General features: G+C 37.8%; 2 protein-coding genes across 3 annotated transcripts; both read right to left on the bottom strand.

The window, feature by feature from the left end:
* Positions 1 to 2,232: 2,232 nt before the first annotated feature.
* On the bottom strand, positions 2,233 to 6,634 carry LOC103959738 (G-type lectin S-receptor-like serine/threonine-protein kinase At1g11410). Of its 2 annotated transcripts, XM_048591271.1 has the most exons (7): positions 5,130 to 6,628; positions 4,647 to 4,775; positions 4,309 to 4,511; positions 3,583 to 3,793; positions 3,147 to 3,384; positions 2,851 to 3,001; positions 2,233 to 2,769 (listed from the first exon to the last, which is right to left on the bottom strand). In XM_048591271.1, exons 1-7 carry the CDS (start codon positions 6,421 to 6,423, stop codon positions 2,461 to 2,463), a joined length of 2,535 nt encoding a protein of 844 aa, XP_048447228.1. In that variant the 5' UTR covers positions 6,424 to 6,628; the 3' UTR covers positions 2,233 to 2,460. The 2 variants fall into 2 exon arrangements, with proteins under 2 accessions (XP_048447228.1, XP_048447230.1); XM_048591273.1 differs by lacking the exon at positions 2,851 to 3,001 and having other exon boundaries at positions 2,627 to 2,769; positions 5,130 to 6,634.
* A 12,293-nt stretch (positions 6,635 to 18,927) lies between these two features.
* On the bottom strand, positions 18,928 to 23,051 carry LOC125468084 (G-type lectin S-receptor-like serine/threonine-protein kinase RKS1). Its single transcript, XM_048591231.1, is given in 8 exon segments — positions 18,928 to 19,554; positions 19,650 to 19,803; positions 19,927 to 20,164; positions 20,254 to 20,464; positions 20,599 to 20,768; positions 21,195 to 21,317; positions 21,596 to 21,992; positions 21,994 to 23,051. Coding segments are annotated over 8 exon segments (2,493 nt in total). The 5' UTR covers positions 22,900 to 23,051; the 3' UTR covers positions 18,928 to 19,260.
* Positions 23,052 to 25,172: the final 2,121 nt, after the last annotated feature.

Below are 25,172 nucleotides of genomic sequence, written 5' to 3'. Positions count from 1 at the left end.
GGGGGAGGGGGGCCAAATTCGAACACGAGACTTAGGGTGAATGCTCTTGACTCGTGAGCAACTGAACTACAAGCCTATTTGGCATTACTTATTCAAATTAAGTCTTTTGTTCTTTTGTTAATTAAATAATTTCAAATCAACTCTTGGTTCTTGAGTCAATTAATCAAGTTCAAATTAAGTTTTGGTTCTTTCGTCAATTAATCAAATCCAAAATCAATACAAATCATGTTTCAGTCAAGACATGAAGAGGCATATAAATACAATGCTTTAAAACAAAGAAAGGGTCTTCACACATGCACACATCCCTCAGGCCCAAGGGTTACAAAAGGCCACTAAACCGCAAGGGTTATAGAAGGCTTATTATTGTAGGTTTAGTATTCCTTCAGTTTCTTTTTTAAATAAAGAAATTTCTTTCGGGTTCCATCTATGTGTAATTTAAATAATCGAACCAATCTTAATCAATTTTCAATTCCTCACATATTTGGCAGAAACAAAAGAAGAAGGTAAACTGATAAGGGGAAACAATACCTAAAACAACTGCATCAACTCGCACATATAAATAAGTCATTGTGTCCATCAAATCCCCATGCCATGTCGCGCACTCCCTCCCTCCCCACCTATCATCTGCATTCGAATATGCCATGCAAGAACATTTCCTCAAACACTCTTCTTCACACTCTTTCAAGTTCATACTTATGTTCACACGTGCCGTAGAAGCATTCGGCACCTTCACACGTGCCACCTTGACAAACCGTTGCCCATTTTGGCAAACGGACACTCCTTCTCTCCTTACACACCCTCCCGACCCATCTCTCAAGTTCCATTCATTTTGCAACTTCGGTTCGAACACGGGTAGGCACGTGCACTCATACTCATGGGCATTGGTATGGTCGCAGTTGCTGTTTGGACCGCACCTTCCATAGAAATCACACAGCTCAACCGGGGCGGACCAAAACTTGTCCCGTAGACGCGCTTGATCGTGCCACATGGACCCGTCAGTGGTTCCTGATTCATCAATCACCATTCTTGCAGAGTAGATTGATTCATCCTTCAGCCGAACACATCGGATAACTCATCTTCGTTGTTCACAAAACTAGCATTGAAGATGAAATCAATTGTCATTTGGTGCAAACCGGCCCATCTCTCACTGGTCCAAGTTCCAGCTCGCCACCACGGAGTTTGACCCGTGTAAAACATTTGAGGAAAACCGCCTGGGTCAATCCGATATGAACAACTCCCAATTCCCGGGTCATCTTCAGATTTCCAAGGTGTCAGGAACCGAAACTTTCCGGACCGCCGGTTCAACCCAAAGTTTCATAAACGGAAGCATAGTACTTGTGGGATAACCAAAGCCCAGCCACAGCAACCTTTCGCTACTACTGCCATTGTTTTCAAGCACAAGAAGATTTCCCGTATCCGAAAGCTTGGCTGTGATGGAACTATTGGGAGAAGAGATGGTAAAGTTAGCATACGGGTATTTTGGTCCTTATCATAAATAACAAGGCCTCCATTAACCGCCATGACTTGTCCAGTCCCAGCGACAGGGTTGTCTCTGTTGGCAACCCATCCAACGGTTTTCTCTGGGACTTTGTTGTACCCGACTCTAACATACCGGTTCGGAGAACTGCCCGGGCTGAAGAACCCTAGGGCGAAGGTCTTCTTGCTGGAGAGTAAAACGTCGCCGTCTTTGATTCAGCAATGATTTGGAAGATAAGCAATACATGGATAATCACACATTTCGTAGAGTCCATATGTGTTTTATGAGGAGTTTTTGTGAGTTCAATATTTGAGAAATAACTAAATGACCTGAGATTTGACATGGCGGAGGTAGCTGAGGTTTTAAATGCTCCGTTCAAAGCTTAACTTCCCAGTCCACTGGGGGGTTAAAAAGAGACCATGAGAGAGAGAGAGAGAGAGAGAGACGAGTGAAGATTTGCTCACCACATGTTTAGGTACCACTTCGTTATTATCATTAAATGAGCTTGATTTAATTACAGTATTTACGAATCTGAAAAATTAAATTCATTTAACGACATATCATGCGGTGGTGATGCTCAAAGACGCTCAATTAAAATGTTAGCTGGCTAGGTTTTGAACCAGGAAAACATGCACGTCACATTGCATATCTTAGCTTCTCAATGAAAGTATAACATGTGATTTTTTTTTTTTTTAGCAATTCTTTTGTCAAAAAATTTAGAACGTTTTGAGAACTAATTACTTTATTTCGATGAATACTCTTCATGAGTGGTGACTTTTCAAATTGAAGAGCCTAGGGCATCAACTTACTACAAATCACATCATTTGTAGTTTTTATTTATAACAAGACAGATGATGAGTGTTGTAAATATAGAACTTAGATTTATAGTTATAATTTGTATGTCCTCTTTATTTATGTCACTCATCGCGATCATGCTCTCAGTTGAATGATATAGTCTACCGATTATACGTCTAATTCTCCCCTTAGCGAGCTTCTACTTCTGTGCAGGTCACATCGTTTATGGAGTAAGCTCCTTCAGTACTGGCTGATGGATCTCCACTAGCATGATAAGTTCTCTTCAACAAAAATCCAGGTTGCCTTGGTGAAGGAAGTGCTGCATCATTACCCAACATGAAAACCACTGCTGACATGAGTGGACGATCTGTCGCATGTTCTTGCACGCACAAGAGTGCAATTTGAATGCATCTTAGAACTTCATTGACAGGGTATGATTCTCCCAGAGACGAATCAATAATTTTCAACGCTCTACTTTCCTTCCACAAGTCCCAAACCTGAAAACCATTTACAAATTGTTCATCAAGTTATAGAAGTAGAAGGAGGGAAATTTGGTAACATCTTAATGTTATGCTTACATGTCCAACTAAGTTTGAGTCAGGATTATCGTGGTAGTAACCGGTGTTCTTTCTGCCGCTAACAATTTCTAGCAGTAAAACACCGAAGCTATACACATCAGACTTTACTGAAAAAAGTCCTTCCATTGCATACTCTGGTGACATATAACCACTGAAGCAACAAAGAATAGTGATTACTTATCACAACTTCTTTATGTACTGATCAACAAAATTGTTGTACTCAAGTTTGTGGCCTTGTGACAGATGAATGAAATTGTAAAAAATAGTTGTACTTTCAGTTTTTGAAGGAAACTTACTATGTCCCAACCACACGGTTTGTATTTGCTTCAATTTGTTCAGCGCCAAATATCCTAGCCATACCAAAATCAGAAATCTTGGGATTCATAGCAGAATCCAATAGAACATTGCTGGCCTTTAGATCTCTATGGATGATTTTTAATCTTGAATCCTGATGAAGGTATAAGATCCCTCTAGCAATCCCACAGATTATCTCAAAGCGTCTTGTCCAATCCAAAAACGCCCGTTTTGCTTCATCTAGAAAAGTAAGCAAAGTAAATTAGATTGTATTCTTGCTTGGTTAAAGGTTTTAACCGACAATTTTAGAAACACAGGTAAACAAAAAAGGGCTTGTAATTTATTCGGTTAAGAGAATTTAGTCATGCACAGTTCGATTCTCTCTCCCCCAATATCTCTCGTATAACATGAAGATACAAAAGTAAAAAGAAGACATACCAAAAATGAAAAAGTCAAGACTTCCATTTGGCAAGTATTCGTAGATCAGGATCTTCTCTTCATCTTGAACACAGCAACCTATAATCCTCACAAGGTTCCTGTGTTGGAGCTTTGAAATCAGCAGCACTTCATTCTTAAACTCTCCAATTCCTTGGCCGGAATTCTTGGCTAGTCTTTTCACTGCTATCTCATTTCCATTATATAGCACACCCTGAAATTATAATCCAAATTATTCAAATTATAATGCATTTTTCTCAAAGAAAGTTATCAACATATTCCTAGCTCTATATATATATATATATATCCTCCCCTTGAAATTGCATTTATACTTTGACAAAGGAGTAAAACTCAATGTATATACATAAAAATGTCTTGGCTAGTGTATTCCAAATGAAGGAGATACACGATTATAATAAAGAAAGATCCCAATATTTAAAAATTGTATCTAAAATGAACTTCTCGATTAATGATTAGGTATGGATTTTACAACAGAGGCCCTAATGGAATTTATTATGGAGTCAACCTTCTTAGTCTTTATTGGCATGGAGCTCTTGATATTTTGTTTTCACCCTTTTATATCATCATGCACTCCAACGTCGAGTGCATAATTTTTTTTTTTTTTTTAAATAATTGGTTTGAAGTGCAAATGGCTGAAAAATGAGTCTCAAAATGTCCATCCAAAGTATGATATACTATTTAAGACATTATCTGAGGGCAACTACTTGCCTTATAAACGGAGCCGAAACCGCCTGTTCCAAGCTTGTTGTTGAAAGCGAAATTGTTTGTGGCTTTAGCTATGGTACTTAGTTCAAAGAATGGTAAGTCTGAATTTATTCTGCTTTCATCAATATCTGTTCTAGCAGGAGAATCTTCCCAGTAGGATGGTGTTGTGGTCACACTGAATGGAAACTTATCCCGACTTCTCCTAACTGTGAAAAAAGTACATAAACAGATAATGGTGAGTTCTTAAATTATTAGAACTAATACAATATCTAATTTACCTACTGGCTTTTTAAATAATTATGATGATAAGAGGGCAACCTAGTCAAAGGAAATTTGTTTACCTTTTCTCTTCCTCATCACCAACCAACATGCAAGGGAAAGCAAGAGAAGGAACACTAGACCACTTATTAGTGAAACTTCCAGCTTCCTCTTCTTGCCAAAAGAACCATTTGACTTCTTTGCATATTGAGCTGCAGAGATACAAGCATTTTTTTTTTTATATTTAAAAAACATTATAAAAAGCTCCAAAGAACATAAGAACTAAATTTTAGTGTTTATAGAAATTTCCGAATTTTTTATGGAAAAATTAGTATTTTTAAAAAGTCATTTTGCACTCTTGATGGAACAATTCACTTTTCTTATTTGGTAAGAGATGAGTGCCAAATGATATTTTAGAATGTACGGCTCTCAATCTAAATAATTCCTCAAAATTTTCACTGAAATAAAAGAATGAAGATTTTTTTTTAATAAAACTTTGACGGTACGAGAAGATTTATTGATAACGAAAAGAAAAGAAAGACAATAAATTGATAAGGGAAATATACCTAAAACAATTGCATCAACTCGCAAATATAAATCTTGGCCCGTATCCGAATAAGTCCTTGTGTCCATCAAGTCCCCATGCCAATGCACACACCCATTCCCTCCCTGCCTTTCATCTGCATTTGCGTATGCCATGCAAGAACAATTTCTCAGGCATTCTTCTTGACATGCTTTCAGACTCATACTCATGTTCACACGTGTCGTAGAAGAGTACGGCACCTTCACACGTTCAAACTTCACGAACCCTTCCCCGTTTTGGCAAACAGATGATCCTTTTCGCCTCACGCACCCGGCCGAACCGTCTCTCAAATACCACTCATGTTGCAACTTGGGTTCGAATCCAGGTAGGCATTTGCACTCAAACTCATCCGCAATATATGGGTCACAATTGCTGTTCGGACCACACTTTCCGTAAAAATCACACTGCTCTACCGGGGCGGACCAAAACTTGACCCATTGATGCACTTGATCGTGCCACGTGGACCGTTCAACAATTCCTGATTCATCGATCACCACTTTTGAGAAGATTGATTCATCAACAATACTATACATGACGGATACCTCATCTTCATTGTTCACAAAAGTAGCATTGAAGATGAAATTTTTTGTCATTACCGGCACCCCGGACCATCTCTCACCGGTCCAAGATCCGCTCCGCCAAAATGGAGCCTGACCCTTGTATAAGAACAGCTGCGGACTTTCACTTGGCTCTATCCGGTACGAGCAGTTTCCGATTCCCGGGTCATCTTGGGACTTCCAAGATGTGAGGAACCGGTTCAACCCGGACCGCCGGTCCAGCCCAATTTTCATAAAAGGAAGCAGTGTATTCGAGGGATAATCAAAACCTTGCCAAAGCACCTTACCATTATTTTCAACCACAACAAGATTTCCCGTATCCAAAAGCTTGGCTATCACGGAATTGTTTGGAGAAGAGACGGTGACATTAGCAGACCAGAGAGGGGTACTTTTCTCATTCCCATAGATCACAAGGCCTCCATGACTAATCACTGCTAGGAGTCCGGAGGTATTAGTGACAGGGTTGTTTCTATTTGCAACCCAAACGATGGTTTGCTCCTGAACTTTGTTGTACCAAATTCCGACATAGCGGTTCGAAGAATTGCCGGGGCTGAAGAACCCTAGTGCGAAGAATTTCTTGCTGGAGGTTAAAACGTCCCCGTCCTTGATGGGTTTGTTTAGGGTGATGGTGTCAAGGGAAAAAATGCAAGAGGGAAGAACAAATAGCTGGAAGATAAGCAATATATTTTTCATCTTCGCAACCCATTTAGTAGAGTTCATGGTTCGATTTTTTTTTAAAAAAAAAAAAAAAAAATTCAATGAGGACTTGAAGTGCAATAATTTGGTATAATAAGATGAAATTGATATGCTTTTGGGGTTGCTGAGATTTTAAATGCTACAAGCTGGACTTGATCAGATTTAGGTCCACCCTGGGAGTAGTTGCAAAAAGATACCCTGAAAGAAACATCTCAACCATAATCTAAACTGGCGTGTACTAACTGGATAGAGTTTTCTTGTTCCTCTGGAGAGTTGTAAAAAGAGTTGCAAAATGCAATATTTAAAGTTAACGGAGGACGCGTGAACGCGTAGGATCATCTGAATACAAAAGGAGATCCAACTTTAAAATTGACAAAGTTCTACACCGCTACTTATTTCAATTGGGGTTATGTCATGCTATTTATGTACCTTTTTTTTTTACTTCTTAAACATCCTTAGTTAATTTCTGTTCTTTGATCTTCTGCAATTCATTCGATCCGACGATTAGAAAGTGAGAAAGAAGTGTAAAAGGTTAAAAAAAATATGTGGATAGCACAACTTTACGCATATAGACCTATGATGGTACAAGGACACGAGAAAAACAACAAAGGTGTAGCGGACTGTGTAACATATATACCGCTTATTATCTATTTAGTATTTTTATTCTTATTTTTATTAGTCAGTTTTATTTGTGCAGATTTATGAAAACGTCAAACGTGGCATATGAACATAAAAAGGGTGAGAATAGATGATGTATCTTCAAAAATGGGCCACCATTTTGGCAGTATCTCATTGGAAACCTTGGCAGTTGAAACCTTTCCCACAGAACGCATTTGAGACTTTTCAACTCTTTTTCTGCAGCAGTTTGATCACATGGTGGTGACGATTTGTATATTTTGAAGCCACTAATTCTAACTTCCTCCACACTTCAATTGATAAAGAAACTGTCCGCGGCTGCAACTATGCTTCATAGTTATCGGGAAAAAAATGGGTTTGTTGAAAATAATAGTGGGTAATGAATGCCCACATAGAAATTAAGGACATTGGGTAGATTTTCAATGCTCATAAAATTAATCTTGACTTGGGAGATGAAGGAAGATTATATTGTCAAAGATGTGTGCTTGGAGTTGCTTTATAAATAGAGCACTCCGTATGCTTTCAATAGAGAGTAGAGAAAGAAAAAGAGGAAGAGGAGATGAGAGAATAAATAGAGTTATCTTTGTACTCCTATTATTCCAAATTATAATGAAAGCACCACTGTTGCCCGAGGACGTACTCCAGTCACACTGACTGTAGAGGAACCTCGTAAATTTTGTGTCTTGTTTTATTTATGGGGCTTTTCGATCTAGGTCCAAAAACAAAGGTAGTTTTTTAACTAAGTTCAGTTATCCAATTACATAGTTTTATACCAATTTTGCCCTTTTAGATAAAAATATTTAAATTCTTTAATTTTTGTATCATTTATTCAGTTTTTAATTTTGAATATTTAAATACTAACTAAAATATTATCTAGTAACCACCTAATGATGTTTACCTACAAAACCGATATAATTTAGTAACTACCTATTGTATAGGAAGAAAAATACTTTATACCAACAAAACAGATGTAATCTACCTACAAAACAAAATAAACTACCTATTGTATAGGAAGAAAAATGCTTTATACCTACAAAACAGATATAATCTACCAACAAAATAAAAATAAACTACCTATTGTATAGGAAGAAAAATGTTGAACCTCCATGGCAGAACATTAGAATAGAGATATGATATAATATACCTCTATTAAAGGAACAAATACTAAACAAAAAAAAAAAAGGAACAAATACTAAGTTTCAGTTTACCTTTATGATACGCACAAAAATATAATAGAGCAAATGTAAAAGCATGATAATGTATTATTTTTGCAATTGATACTGTATTGCCGAACGAATATGTAAAAAAATTGTGAAAGCTATATAAAAACTGAAATTGTCATGAAAGAATTTGGAGGAAGGAACACAAAATATCACCCATGAAATATGATAGAAGAAGGAGGATGATTGATTCCATGATCTAACAAAGGAAATTGTTTAGAAGAAGGAAAAAAAAGGAGGGATGAAACGGACTTGGGGTTGAGATTTTATTGCTATAACTAATCCTACAATTAAGGGATTAGTTAAATCACAAATAATGATATAATTAAGAAATTTTGAATATTTACTACAATTTATCAGTTTAAGGGATAAATATGGTACAAATTATAAATACGCTTACGTGGAATATCAATTATTGGACCTATTTCAATGCAATGGACTAATTATAGTAATGGCTCACAAAATTAGATCTATATCAAATTATCCCTTTATTTATTCCACTGCACACACACCATCGATTTTACAACACGTTATCAGCACGAGAAGCTCTCATGTCAGTGGAAAGTACAACGCCATAAATCTGGTAAAGCATTATCCACCTCTCACCTCTGTCATCTAAAATCTCACAGAATAAAAGGTATGCCCATTTTTCGTCTCTCCCACTGCGCCAGAAGCACCCCACCGAATTCCGGTGAGAATTGAAATTTACGACTTGAAGTCGTCACGAGATAAGAAAACTCGTACCTGACAACTGGTTTCCAGAGATCCATAAGAATCTCATCAAACTTGGAAACCCAGATCACGTTGTTTTTTATGGATCTTGAGAACTCCCATGAATACTTGGATGTTTGAGATGGTGATGGCAATAATGAATCCACACAGGCCTCCTTCTCTTGTGCCTCCGTCAACCCCACTGGCATCTATGTCTCTGTAAGGAGGTTCTTGCTTAACGATGCCATGTTCCCTGGGTCATGCAAGAACAACACCAGTCTCTAGTAGCCTTTTGGATTGAATTGAATTTGGGCAACCTCCATAACTACCCAACTGGCCTTGTGTTTCGAGATTGGCAGAGACAGAGAAGGAAGAAAAATAATAGAAAAGGGGGATTGATGGAATGGCAAGGCACATGTGAAGAAGAAAAAAAAGGATGTTGACTGCAACCTAAGAAAAAATATATATAAAAGGATTTGAATGGTGCATGACACCATTTGGTCAACATAATATAAATGGTTTCTGTTGGTGCATGGCACCATGCTGCAGAAATAAGAAAAGTAACAATAATAAGGTTTGAATAAGTGTTGACAAAAGAAAGAAAAATAATAAATAAAATGAGGTATGATACTTCTTGTTATTTATGTGAATTGGTGTTGGTTTAAAACCCTTTCACAAGTTCTATTTACTTTAAAGCAATTTATTTATCATGGACGATTTTACCACCTACTGCTTTAAGTTTTGATTTATGTGAATGGTGCTGAATTAAAGCTCTTGTCACAGGCTTTATTTACTTAAATGCAATTTATTCATTATGTCTGGAATTACCGCATATTGCTTTAATTTATTTATTGTACTTCTTTTTGTTACGATGAGTATATACTGGACCCGAAGTTCCTTGATCTGATCAAAACCTGCAGTTTCTTGATCCTCATCAAATAAAAATGATTGGACCTGAAGTTCCATCAAACAAAAAGATAAGGCATGAAGTTCCTTGATCCTCAAGATCAGGACATGAAGTTTCTTGATAAGTACCTTAAGTTTGAAGTACCGCAGTGCCTCAACTTAATTACAATAAAAGCTATAAGAGTCTTAGTCTACAGACTATTAAATAAGGACCATAAGTTCCTTATGTCCATACTCAAAAATGGTTTAGCAGAAACATTTATTAAGCGATTGAAATAGATTACCCGCGTTCTGCTCACGAAAACAAAATTGCCAGTTTTTACATGGGTACATGCTATTTTGCATGATGCATTATTGATTTGGTTGAAACCTACTGACAACCATCAATACTTCTCAGTACAACTCGTGTTTGGGAACCAGCCAAACATTACACATTTACAAGTTTTTTGTTGTGTTATCTATGTGCCTATTGCATTGCCACAACATACTGAAATGAAGCATCATTGCGGATTAGGTATTGATGTTGAACATCATCTATCATTCAACATTTGAAACCCTTGATTAAGGATATATTTACCATGTGGTTTGCAGACTGTCATTTTGATAAGACAATTTTCCCACCGTTAGGGGGAGAAAATAACTTCGTTTCAGAAGAACAATGAGCAAATATCATTCCAGAAGAATGATGAGAAAAAAACCGTTCTAGAAGAACGAAGAGAATTTGTCTTATTTTGATTCATGAAGCAATCAATATACAAACGGAAGTGAGAATAATTGAATGATGCAACGATATGCAAATCAAATGCCAGATGCATTTAATGATGCAACAAAAGTGATAAAATCACATATACTTGCTGTAAATGTGCTTACAAGAATTAATGTCCCTGTTGGATAAAATAATATGGCAGCAAATGATTTATCTGTTGCACGCCTGAAGCGTGGCAGACCCTCAAACTCAAAAGGTTCAGTCCATCAAAAGAAGAAGAATATGGCACTACTAAAACTATTGCATTCTCGAAGCATAACTATCGCATGCCAGACGCATGACAGTTGCCGCAAGGATACTTGTCCCGAAAAGGTCAATCTGCGGACATGGGAATATTGATATCTCATGGATGAAGTATGATAGACATATAGGTTCTAATGACTCAACTCCCAAAGTGGAGATTAAAATCCAAGCTCTATAATGCTCAAGGAGAGGTTATGATTCGCATTCTCTAAATTATGATTATCCTGGAAGAGATAGTATAATGCCCTTGAAGAGGCAATGGATATCCCAAAAGAAATGAAAAACTTTTATGCATGCGCATGTACATGAAAATATGGGATCACAGATTGATGATAACCAATGGTAATTTTGGTTTTTACAAGTAGCTACTAAATTCATCAATGAGTTGTGGTGATATTGAGTCCCGTTCTTTTTCCATCAACAAAATTATGGGCCAAAATGGATAATGGCAAATCCATTACAATTTTGTAAGAACGTGGAAAAATAAACTTATATACTTGGATACAATACAAATAACCAAAAGATGTTAAACCTAAAAGATTACATATGAGCATTTGTAATACCGTGAAATACACTTACACGATATGACACATGGTTGTAAAGGAGTTCATATGAATAAAGAATTATATACGAAGGGTTATGAGTCGCCCACATCATATCTCCTTAAGTAAATCCCTCAAATATACATGGAAGCAAATTGCTCTATATAAATTCTAAAGGAAAATGTGTCATGAAGTGTAGAAAATCCCTGAATGATTCAAATTGCTTGAAGAAAGCCCTGGAAGGGTAAAACATAAAATATGTACTCAATACCAATGGATGATATAAATTGCCTTAGTAAGTACTTTCAATTATGGTATTGTTGCAACATACTAAAATCTCTTGCAAGAGTTGATGATATTAAATTGGGACTCCTGAAAAGTCAAGAAAGATTATAAAGTGTTGAGAGAAATATTGTCTCGAGCTGCATAATCGAACAATATGCCAACACGAATCTTATCTATGATGTTTATGACATTAAAGAATCATATGGATTGAAGATTTTGAGTTGAATACTCAAATGATTTATAAACTAGGAATGATCATTTATCTTCGCGAGGGGTAAAGATAAATTGATATTTGGTTCAGAAGTACCACATCTTAGTGAAATATATGCTTTATTGTATTTAACACAATACACTGAATGAAATAAAGCTTATATATTAATATCTCCGAGAAATTACACACACATGCATGGGGAAAAACTAAGGAACATACCACTTCTACAAAGGGAGCAAGTAAGGCAAGTGAAAATGATATATTGAAGCATGTGGAGACAAGTACAACAAACACATGTCAGTTCATCCCCGACAAAGTCTAAAATCACTTGTCACATGAAGCTCCTCATGGTCCAATTTCATTCAAGATTAAGCCTAGACGGCCTTTGAAGAAATCACAAGTCCGATTCAAGATCAAGTGTCCACCACCCTTAAATCAAATTCAGCTCCAGATGAAATAGGTAAATTCAGACCTTTGGAGAAAGTCTAGCAGAAGGCCTTTCAACCCAGTTCAAAAACAAGTCTGTGGAAAGTTAACAACAAGTAAAACACCTTATTCGGCAACTATCACCGCTAAAAGACTAAAGCAGCATGATCAATGATCAGCTTAAATAATTTGAAATTAGGGGGAGATACTCATTAAGGGGGAGCATCCAAAATAGATCAAGATCTTAACGAGGCAACTAATGTTGATATATGGGCATCCAAGGGGGAGTGTTAAAAATAATAGTGGGTAATGAATGCCCACATAGAAACTGAAGACATTGGATAGATTTTCAATGCTCATAAAATTAATCTTGACTTGGGAGATGAAGGAAGATTATATTGTCAAAGATGTGTGCTTGGAGATGCTCTATAAATAAAGCACTCTGTATGCTTTCAATAGAGAGCAGAGAAAGAAAGAGAGGAAGAGGAGAGGAGAGAGAATACATAGAGTTATCTTTGTACTCCTATTATTCCAAATTATAATGAAAGCACCACTGTTGCCCGAGGACGTACTCCGATCACACTGACTGTAGAGGAACCTCGTAAATTTTGTGTGTTGTTTTATTTATTCCACTGCACACACACTGTCGATTTTACAACAGGGTTAAGTTTTTATTTTTTTAGTTTTTTATTTTTTTTATATTTTATGAGTTCTACCATTGATAAGCTTCATTTTACTTTCATTTTAAAACGCATGTTTAAGTAAAATTTGATCCTCCCTTCTTCACACAATAACAATGCGATTAATATATGATGTTTTGCAAGCTGCCACGCTAGCTAGTATATGTTGTTGTAGCGTAAAGTGCATTCCTAAACTCGAAATCCTAGGCCACATGTGAGATTCCACATCGTACAGGGGATGTGGTGGAGCCCGAGCCGGGATGTGACAATTTGGTATCAGAACCAATCTCTGGCTGGAAGTGTGCCGACGAGGACGTCGGGCTCTTAAGGTGGTGGATTGTTAGATCCCACATCACCCAGGGGAGTGGATCCTCTATGCCTTATATGTACATGCTCATCTCCTTTAGCACGAGGCATTTTGGGAGCTCAATGGCTTTGAAGTTCATCGGAACTCCATAGTTAAGTGAGTTTGCCGACGGTGGAGTTGAGCTCGAGATGTGGTGGAGCCCGAGCCTGGATGTGACACCACATGCTTCTCAAAGAGAATAGATTTTTTAGTGTATCGAGAATAGGGTTCAATACACAAAATGTTGCAATACAAGTGGTTGAAAAATTTTCTTTTCATGTATTCAACCACCTATACTATGACACTTAGGTGTTTTTGGCAAACTGAAAAATTTCTCCTTCAAAAGATTTTCTAAACAACCAAAATTTTATTTTAAAAAGCTAAATTAAAAATAATATCTCCAACAGACTCTATAAAATGTCTCTACAACAACTCTTCATCAACTAAATATTAAAAATAAAATAAAACTCGAAGGTGGATCCACGATCAAGGAGAAAAGGAAGAGACGGAAGATGGGTTTAAAAAATAAGTGGGTTGTGTTTGAATTGTTAATATTAAAACATTCAAAGTTTAGGTAGTGTTTTTGGAGATAAAATGTTAAATTGAGTAGCTAAAATAGTTTTATACATTAATTAGTAATTACTTGCTAGTTTAATACAACTTTAGAGCGTCTATTTATGATGCTTAACGATCTTCGACGTCTGTATATGTGACATCATTTATAGAAGGCTTTTTAGCCAAAATGGTCGTGAGATTTGCATAACATATCACTTTGATCCTTGAGATTTCAAATCAATAGAAATGGTCCATGAGATTGTCCACCATCCATCATTTTGGTCATTTCGTTAAAAATTCCGTTAAGTGTCTCGAAGCTGTTGGCCGGAAGTTTAGGCACTTTTCAAAACTTCATAACTCAATCGTTTCTTAACCAAATTCGACTCATAATATATCAAAATGAAAATAGAAAAGTGTAGTATAAGATTATACCTATTTGTAAGCCTAATGGTTGCCAGAGATGGTCGGAAAATAGCCTTAAAGTTGACTGATCCGAGGACAAACTGGAAAACTCACTGGAAACTGGGTAAACTTTAAACCTTCATAACTTCTTCAATACTCAATGAAATCAAGTGATTCAAAAACGAAAATCATACTTCTCGATGAGATGAATAGAATGGTAACTTTTTCAATGGCTAACTCACCGTAGTTTGACCGAAAAACGGCTCGAAAGTGGCTGTCTTGTTCTCGAGTTCTCCAGTAGTACAACTCATCCTCAATAAAATTGCAGTTGTTTTGAGGAAGGAACTGCTATCTAGCTTGTTGCCTAGCATGAAAATGACCACGGATAATGTTGGCCGGTCATTGGCATATTCGTGCACACACAAGAGGGCGGTTTGTATGCATCTCAAAACTTACAGGGTACGATTCACCCAGAAATGAATCAATGATTTCTAAGGCATCGCCTTCTCTCACCAGTTCCAACATATATATATATATATATTCAAGTTAGAATGAATTAATTAGAGACTAAGTTTATGATCATTCTTTGCAAATACGCTAGCCAACTTACATGTCCAACCAAATTTATGTCAGGGTATCTCTCACTGTAATAACCAAAATTTTTACTGTTAGCAATGATTTCAAGTAGTAGCGCGTCAATGCTATACACATTGGATTTTACTGAAAAGTCTTTCCATTGAATATTCAGGCGACATATAATCACTGCAAGAGAAGCAGAAAGGAAAGTGATTATCAAGCTTAGAGTTACCACATAGAACAAACATGTGGACATTACAACTTCGAATAGAAAGCTCTTTGTTTTGTAGGAAACGTACTGTGTTCCAACGACACGATATGTATTTGCTTTATTTCGTCTCCTCTGAATATCCTAGCCATACCAAAATCCGCAATTTTGGGATTCATAGCGGCATCCAATAGAACATTGCTTGCCTTTAGTCTCTATGGATGATTCTTAATCTTGAATCCTTGATGAAGATATAGGATCCCCCTCGCAACCCGGTACATAATATCAAAGCGGTTTCCCCAATCTAATAAAAGCATTCTTTTTGTTTCATACGGATTGCAAAGCAAAAAGTTAATGATGAATTCGTGCTTCCTTAGTTTCAAGTGACAAGTAAAGAAATTAAGAGGAAAAAAAAAAAAGACAGTACCAAAAATGAAAGAGTCCAAACTTTTGTTTGGAACGTATTCATAGATTAGCATCTTTTCTTCGCAGCAACCTAAAATCTTGACAAGGTACCTGTGTTGGAGTTTCGCAATCAGCAGGACTTCATTCCTAAACTCTTCGATTCCTTGACCAAAATGCTTCGAAGTCTTTTCAATGCTACTTTGTTTCCATTATAAAACACACCCTGAAATTATGATCCAAGAACTTTCGTAACTAGATGCTTAACCTATCAATTTTCTCATTTTTGTTTTAGGCTTTTGTTCATAACAATATGATTTATGGTTCAAGAAATTATCGAAGGGCAATTACCTTATAAACCGAGCCAAAAACTCCTCTTCCAAGCTTGTTTGCAACAGAAAAATTTTCCATGGCCGCTGCAATGGTTGTTAGATCAATCGAAGGAAAATCTTCGTTTGTTTACTTTCATCATGATCACTACCAGTAGATTCTTCAAATTACCCTGTGGTAACTCTAAACGAATATTTGTTAAAAGATGATGCTAAATGAATAGATCGATATAGTTATAGCAAATTTGTTTACCTTTTCTCTTCCTCTTTGCCAACCAACATAAAATGGATACTAGGAGGAACACGAGCAGATCCTTCTTGCTAACAGAAGAACCACCATTTGCAAATTGAGCTGCAAAGCCAAAAAATACATCCAATGAACTTCATATTAGAAAACATAACTAGCTTTATATTCCAAGGATCGAGCTCCGCGGTGGCGAGCCCGGCTATGGCCTATTTCGGAACTTGGGTTCGAACCCGGGCAGGCAAACACAAGAGAAGTTAATATTATTGTACGGATCGCAGTTACTATTCGGACCGCACTGTCCATAACTAGCACACCACTCACTTGGGGTTGTAGCTTAATCTGATCCAGTGATTTTCTTGATCAAGCCACATCAACCGTTGATAATTTCCTGATTCATCAACTACTTGTGAAAATTGGGTCATAGGAAATATTATGCGTTACAGATATCTCGTCTTGACCGTTCACAAAACTCATATCATAGATTCATAGTAGACAATAGTTAATAATATTTCGGGGTCCCCGTCCCATGTCTCCCCTGTTCAAGGCCCAGATCACCACCATGGACCTCGATCCGTGTACACAAATATCTGCGGAAACCCACATGGGGAAAATAAATAAATTAGAAAGACTCAAATCTTGTGTATAAATGATATTATCTATGGGAGGGGATTTGGATTAAGATTCACAATGAAACAACAATAATGTAGTTCAAATTCATATTTGACGAGAATCGAACTTAAGACTTCTCAATAATATGTTATATTTTGGTTATGTAAGTTCATTTTCTTTCATCTTTTTCAACACAAATAATTTTGAACCTGTTGTTAATATGGTATTTCATATTACCTTTTTGTAATTCTAATACTTGACATTTTGTTTAGATGTTTTGCAGGTAATCATGACAACAACACAATAATTCAAAATTCGAAAAAGAAAGAAAAGGAATGTATGAATTCGGGATTCTAATTAATATTTATAATTAATCATGGCAAGTGGTCTGTTGAAAATGCAGTAGAATTTAAACTCATGTATGATTTATGGTCTTGGTTTCCAGGCACGAAGCTGGCAAAAAGATGGACGAATCCCTAATTGAAATTTTTGGAAGTACTTGTGTCGTTATCTGAATGTAGTCAGAGATGTGGGATACCTTAGGCTTTGACAAAAAAAATACTCATAATTTAATTCAGGGGTGGGATGGACATATAACAAATATTAAGACATTAACTAACAAAGAAATTGTCTTGGTATTTTCTCAAATTATTAGAGTAACATTATTGTTGACTCTATAAATTACAAAGCCTACGTGGCGTGCAGGTTGAGTAACTAATCGGTTAACTAAGTCCTTCAGTTGAATGCGGGGCATGCCAACTCGTCGGCCGAGCTCGACCGAGGAGTAAAATTCGTTGTTGTTGCGTTGAGCGCGTTGCTGACTTCTTAATCTTGCTACTGTGACCGAGGAAGGAACACTTTGGGTCTTTGGGTTCTAGAGCCTGAAGACGAGACTGCTAGTTTTGCGAAGTTCACAAATTGTCGGTGCCTGATTCGGTCACCGTGATTATATTCGTAAGAGTATAAGCACGTTGAATCGACACCAGACTATACGGACACAAATATTCAAAGGTAATGTACGTCTTGACAGTGAACGTGGTTCGGCCGTCAGAATGCCAAACTCTAAAACTCACCTGTGAATACCCAATCATAAAATTACTCGGCGTCCGATACGCCGAATGTCGTAACTCGTGACACCTTACTTTGCCGAGAAGGCTGATAAGATGACCGCTGCCAATAAGGATTCGAAAACTCTCCTCGGCCGAGACTTGGATAGGTAACCAGTCGGCCTCGACGCAATGCTGTTTATCCAAACTGAAAATGCCCATTGGTCAGCTGATTCTACGGCGACAGTGCTGTTTATCCAAACTGAAGATGTTCGCCGGTTGCCTTCACAGTGCTGTTTATCCAAACTGAAGGTGTGTTGGCAGAAAAAGAAAAGGAAAAATCTCAAGGTGTTTGAGAGGTTTTGCGCAGGGCAATTGTATGTTGAATTGAAGGTCCCTCTTTTTGTTGCATGATTTCTTGTATTTATAGCACCCATTCCTTGAGACCGAATCGAACCCCTATCTGGATTGGAAGTCCTTGTCCTGTTCCAACTTGACTTCGAACAAACCTACTCCCATTAGGACTTTGAACTTTCCCCCCTTCCGAGGCTTTATTCCTTGTTGGTCGGGAATCCTGGTTGCACCAGGACTTCCTCGACCCTTTTTATTTATTTGGACTACTCCTTCTTAGGTTATTTATAGGTTTGTCAATCACACAATTTAGCTCAAAAAACCATTTGGTGACATTAATACGTATTTATACCATGTTTTTGTACCACATTTTCATACCATTTTAGGTGACATTTGATATGGACAGTCACATCATTTGAATTAATCAGATTTTTAAATTTAGTTCATTATTTAATAAACTAATAATTAAGAAAAACTAGTTAATTAAATGATGATTGTGATATACGAGGAGTCCTTCTTCTTCATTTCCTTGGGTTTTGCAAATTTTTCAAACGATGTAGCTGTCCACATCAGATGCCACCTAAGTTGATATAGAAATATGGTATAAAAATATGGTATGAATAGCATTACTCGAATTATTATGTATTGACTGGGTCTATATTTTTTGAAGGAATGATTTCTTTAGACATGCCCATTTTTCCATTCTTCACCTTTTATATACACCTGAGATTGACCGTAGCATCATTTGAATTAGGAATGCTACGACTTAAATGGTCCATCAAATTTGAAAAAGTCCAAGCTTTTGTGTGAATGCATGCAGGCAGCAACCAGCAACCAAAACGCCTTAGGGCATGGCGTTTTATATATATATATATATATATATATATATATATATATTTAATATTTTTGTGAGTTCTAAATCATGAAGCTTCACTTTGCTTGGGGAATCTTATCTTCAAAGCATAGTAAATTTGGTTCATCCTTTCTTCACACAGTAGCAAATTGTATGCGGTTAATATATTATCCTTTTGATAGCTGCTCCCAGTACGTACGTACATACATACATACATACATACATACATACATACGTGTGTGTGTGTATATATATATATATATATATATATATATATAATGCGGAACATGTTGGATATCCTAGGCCTTTCTTTAGCGAGCTTCTATTTCTGTACATGTCACATCATTTATAGAACCCATACTCGTTGATGGATCTCCACTAGCACAACTCCTCAAGAAAAATGCAGGTTGTTTTGGGGAAGGAACTGCTACCTCGTTACCTAGCATGAAAACAACTGCCAACATGGTTGGCCGGTCAGTAGCAAACTCTTGCACACACAAGAGGGCAATTTGGATGCATCTCACAACTTCATTGACATGGTACGATTCGCCCATAGATGAATCAACGATTTCTAAGGCTTTGCCTTCTCTCCACAAGTTCCAAACCTAAAATAGTTTTGAAAAAATCAACCAAGCGTGAATAAAATAGGGATAAACTTGGGGGAAAATCACTCTTTGCAAATAGGCTATAGTTAACTTACATATCCAACCAAATTTGAGTGGGGATATTTTTTGTGGTAGAAACTGGAATTCCTTCTGCCAGTTAAGATTTCTAGCAGTAAAACGCCAAAACTGTACACATCAGATTTTACTGAAAAAATTCCTTCCATTGCATACTCTGGTGACATATAACCACTGTAACTAGTATAAAGAGATAAATGTGAGGTTTGTACTCTGAAGTTGGAACTATTAACCTACTATTTTGGTAAGCTCTAGCCAACTTTTATCTTCAATTTTGTTGAAATTTAATTAACTTACTATGTTCCGACCACACGATGTGTATTTGCTTCACATTGGTCCCCCATAAATATTCTTGCCATGCCAAAATCTGCTATTTTGGGGCTCATAGATGCATCCAGTAGAACATTACTGGCCTTTAGATCTCTATGGATAATCCTTAATCTCGAATCTTGATGAAGATATAAAATCCCTCTAGCAATCCCACAGATAATCTCAAAGCGTTTTGTCCAATCTAAAAGATTTCTTTTCGTTTCATCTGGATAAGTAAGAAATTGAGACCAAATAAATTCTTGTTAGCTTTAGTTTCGAAACGAAATTAAAAAGAAAAAAGGTAAGAAGAAGTACCAAAAATAAAAGAGTCCAAACTTTTGTTTGGTACGTATTCATAGATTAGCATCTTCTCTTCATCTTCAACGCAGCAACCTATAATCTTGACAAGGTTCCTGTGTTGGAGTTTTGCAATTATCTTAACTTCATTCTTAAACTCAACAATTCCTTGACAAGAATGCTTCGATAGTCGTTTCACCGCTACTTCCTTCCCATTATGAAGTACACCCTGAAATTATAATCCAAGTACTTATGTTACAGTTCATTTTTAAAGGCTTCAAACATGAATTGTCATGTTTGTTGTAAACTTCTAGGTTAACCTGAAGTTATGCATGACTCAGAAAAGTATAGGAGGCTAACTACCTTATAGACTGAACCAAAACCTCCTTTCCCAAGTTTGTTTGCTACAGAGAAATTGTCCGTGGCCGCTGCGATGGTTGTTAGATCAAAGAATGGTAATTCTGAGTTTATTTCACTTTGATCATCAAGATCTGTTCTATCTTCCATGAAAAACTTTTTGTTTCTCTGCCTCCCTGCTATCATGAAATACATAACAAGCAATGCAACGTTATAGCCTTTTGGTCATTAAAAATCAGTATTCCGCGACACTACAAGCAAACTTACAATAACAGTTGGCATTAGTTTTACATAATAGAGTGAGTAAAAGGTCTCATAGTATACCCATCCAGTAGCCCCTAATAAGTCTTTTACCCATCTCATTTTGTTCAACACCATAATAGTTTTTTTTTTTTGGTTAAACGATAGATTTGTAGATTAAATGTTAAATTAAGGAGCCGACGGAGTTCGAACCCACGTCGTGGTACAAGAGCAACACTATCATCTCCACCACTGTGGTAGATGGTCACTTGCACCATAGTAGTTTATTAATGTAGTGTTGATGTAACAGAAGACGGACACAAGAGGGATACTAATTAAGATAAAGAAAGAAAATTATTTACCTTTCCTCTTTCTCCTTATCAACCAACACAAAAGGAATACTAGGACAAGGAACACAAGAGCGGATACTAGCGAAATTGCCAGCCTTGCCTTCTTGCTAATTACAGAACCAGTTGCAAATTGAGCTACAAGAATATAAAATAAAAATAAAAATCCAAAGAATTCAACAGTTATGAACTGTAAATAGTAGCAAATCACTATAAAAAATCAAGGAAAAATATGAGGTTTTCTCATGTGCGAGATAATTGTAGGATGTAAGTAGCTAGGCGGATCATGGCAAAGTACAGCCGGTCAATCAATATGCAACCACGTACTATTCAACAAGATTTATCTCGTAGTAGAGAAATTCTGATAGATAGTGTAGAATACAAAATATTGCGAGTATGAAAAATAAAGTGACTACCTAGAGTAGCTGCATCCACTCGTACATACAAGTCCTGCCCAACATTGGAAAAAGTTCTTGTGTCTATCAAGTCCCCGTACCACGTCACACAACCCTTCCCTCCATCCCTTTCGTCTGCATTTGTGTATGCCGTGCAAGAACAATTCTTCCAGCACTCTTGCTGGCACTCTTTCAGACTCAAACTCATATTCACACGTGCCCAAGATGAATCGGGTACCTTCACGCGTGCCACCCTAACAAACCCATCCCCTTTTTGGCATGTAGACGCTCCCGATTTTCTCAGGCATCCACCCCATCCAACTCTCAGAGACCAATCCCGGGGGAACTTGGGTTCAAATCCGGGCAGACAAAGGCAAGAGAAGTTATAATTACTGTATGGGTTACAGTTACTATTTGGGACCACACTGTCCATAGTAGTCACACCACTCACTAGGGTTAGAGCTTACTTCGATCCATCTGTTTTCTTGATCTCGCCATACGAACCGTAGAAAAGTTCCTGACTCATCTACCACCCCCCTTGTGAAAACCGAGCCATTTGGAACGGTATACACCAGATATATCTCATCTTTATTGTTCACAAAGCTGCGGTGACTATTAGATGTTATTTCGGGGAGCCCGCTAAATCTCTGGCCTGTCCAAGGTCCAGCTCGAAACCATTTGGTGCGACCCTTGTAAAAAACCAACTGCGGAAACCCGGTCGGGTCAATCTCATACGAAAAATTCCCCGATCCGGGATCATCGTGGGACTTCCAAGATTTTAGGATCCAGTTCAGCCCTGACCGCCGGTTCAGCCCAATCTTCAACGACGGAAGCACTGTATCTGAGGGGTAATCAAAGCCTTGCCACAGCACCCTTTGGCCACTACCGTCATTCTCAAGCAATACAAGATTTCCTGTATCCAAAAGTTTGGCTATTATGGAATTGTTTGGCGAAGAGACTCCGACATTAGCGGACCAAAGAGAGGTATTTTGGTCCTTCCCATAAATGATAAGGCCTCCATGATCTCCATGAATCGCTAGGAGCCCAGCTCCATCAATAGGAGTTATGGGGTTGTCTCTGTTTGCAGTCCAGACGATGGTTTGGACTGGAATTTTGTTGTACCAAACTCCGACGTAACGGTTATGAGAATTACCTGGGTTATAAAACCCGAGTGCAAAGATTTTAGTGGTGGAGAGAAGAACGTCGCCATCTCTTAGGGGTTGGTTTGGTGTGATCGCGTCTATGGCAACCGAAAGGGAAGAGGGAAGAATCACAAGGAAAATAAGCAATAGACTTGTGACAAAAAACAATTTAGTGGAATTCATGGCTGATGGTTAGCTTTCTCATTGAGGAGTTTAAGTGCCAAAAAGGTTGCTTCTTCCAAAGGGAAGCAGAAACAAAAAGCCGGAAAGGTTGATTGTTTTTTTTTTTTTTTTTGAAGTTGGAGTAACACTAACGGCAGAAACAAAAAGGTTGCTTTCTCACTGAGGAGTAACACTAATGGCGCATGGGCAACATCCAGTCGTTGATGCTACGGTCAACTCACCCGCAACTTCCCGTCGTTGATGCAACGTGAACTTATCCACGACTTCCATTCATACGTGTCAACAAGGCATGAATTCCCTCAAACTGATCCTAGCTAGAAAACTCCACTTCAGTAATGCCTGACCACACCCCAGTTGTATACAGTTCGATTGATAAAGGCAGCTGAGCTAAATTGGCTCCGAGTAGGGCCGAGTACAAATTTGGCGAAACAAAATATCTCATGTTGAAAATTTGACAAAATAGAATACAACTAACAACGACACCTACGCGATGCTGCAGGTTTAAAAACCGTTTAAAATATTTGAAAATTTTTAAATACATATTGTAACAACCCATCCCGATATTTTATTTTCGGGTTTTTGAACAAGAGTACGTCCGTAAAGGTGCACTTTGGGCTAGACATTTTGCTTAAAATATTATTTGTGGGTCTTATTAGGTGTGCCCAAGAAGGGCCCACCTTCGGTTTGTATCCCCCGGCCCAATCACTCAACTCTCCCTCTTTCCCTGTCTCTCCTTCACTCTTTACCTCTTTTTCCCCCGAGCCTCACTCTGTGCCCTCTCCTTCTCCCCGAGTACCACACATACACACACCCATGCACACACAAAACAATACAATGGGTGCACCACCATCATCCTCACATCGTCATATCTTCCTCCCTGAGCCTAAACTAGTCGAACAATCCTTGGACCCACGTTCAAATCGGAGGAAAACTGGAAATGGAGAACTCCGGCGAGTTCTTACTTCCTCCAGCATGGGTAAGTCATCTAACCACGCCAAATCATCGTAAATGGTGTTTAGCAGTAAACTTAGGTTGTTGTTGAAGTGGCTTGGCATGTTTGTACGCAGAAAACGAACTCGAATCATAAACCCAGATTCCGGCGAGGAAACCGTGGCATTCCCGGCCACGACTGGCCCCGTGATTGGTATGATTATCTTCCTCATCCCCGTAGCTTCATTATCACAGTTAGATCGTCGTTTTAAACTTTAGAATCAAGGTTGGCCGGAGCTGGGAAGCTCCGGCGTTCTTCTCTGATGCAATCGGCCAAACCCAGGCCTTCTGGCCGTTGCTTGTGAGCCCAAACCCTTAACCCTTTGTTAAACCCAAAACCCGGATCTGTATCCTTTGAACCCAGCCCAAGCCTTTGGGCCGGACTGCTGAGCCCAAAACCCACTTCGAACCCAAGTTGCAAACCCCTTAACCTAGAAACCTTTTAGTTTAGGCCCTTGGGCCGTATAGGACTCGGGCCTTAGACCCGTTAACCTCAAACCCAAACCCTATATTTCAAACCCTCAGAGCCAGGCCCTTGGGCCGTGCACCTGGGCCCAGGCCCGTTACCAACCCAGCCTAGTTGACCCAGATCCATTTGACCCGACCCGGTTGGAACCTTTCAAGAATATTCTTTGAAATATTCACATGTTGACTTTTTCGAAATTTACCCATGACGGTTTTTAAGGTAATTCGACGTTTGGAATTTGTTTTTGACGTCCATTTTCCCAAATTCAATCATTTTAATATAGTTTTATTAATTGGACCATTTATGTGCTCAAGGGCAATTATTTGTGACGTTTCCGTCTTCGCTAGTTTGCGTGGCTCTTCGGCGGCCGCTAAGTATCTATGAGTGGGGCCCTTCTAAAATGCATGTTTTAATAGTAGAAATGCATACATGAAAAGCATGATTTAATGATTACGTTTTATGAGGTACTATGCTTACTGAGAATTTTGAATTACAATATTTTATCGAACTCATATTCTTTGTAGTATAGATGATGAATGACTTTATACTGCTTATAAACATGCTTTTACACACTTCTTTATAGTATAGATGATGGATGACTTTATATTATGAAGATGTTTTTGAGATATATGTACCTATATTTGGAAAGATTATGTTAAATGGTTTTGTGTGTATCTAGCGGTCACTGTTCTGCCTACGGGCGAGGGAGAAATAAGGCTGAGGGAGATATATGGTTGAGGGACATTTATGGTTGGCAAGAGGTATATGTTACTGGCTTCGGGCGAGAGATACTAATACTGATACTAACACCACCAGT

Source organism: the organism of the source record quoted next, unplaced genomic scaffold (genome assembly GCF_019419815.1).
Source record: "Pyrus x bretschneideri cultivar Hongxiangsu unplaced genomic scaffold, Pyrus_bretschneideri_v1 Contig33, whole genome shotgun sequence".
In the NCBI taxonomy this organism is placed as follows: Eukaryota; Viridiplantae; Streptophyta; class Magnoliopsida; order Rosales; family Rosaceae; genus Pyrus; species Pyrus x bretschneideri.
The sequence above is the reverse complement of the archived record's forward strand: the minus strand, read 5'-3'. Positions and strand labels throughout refer to the sequence as shown.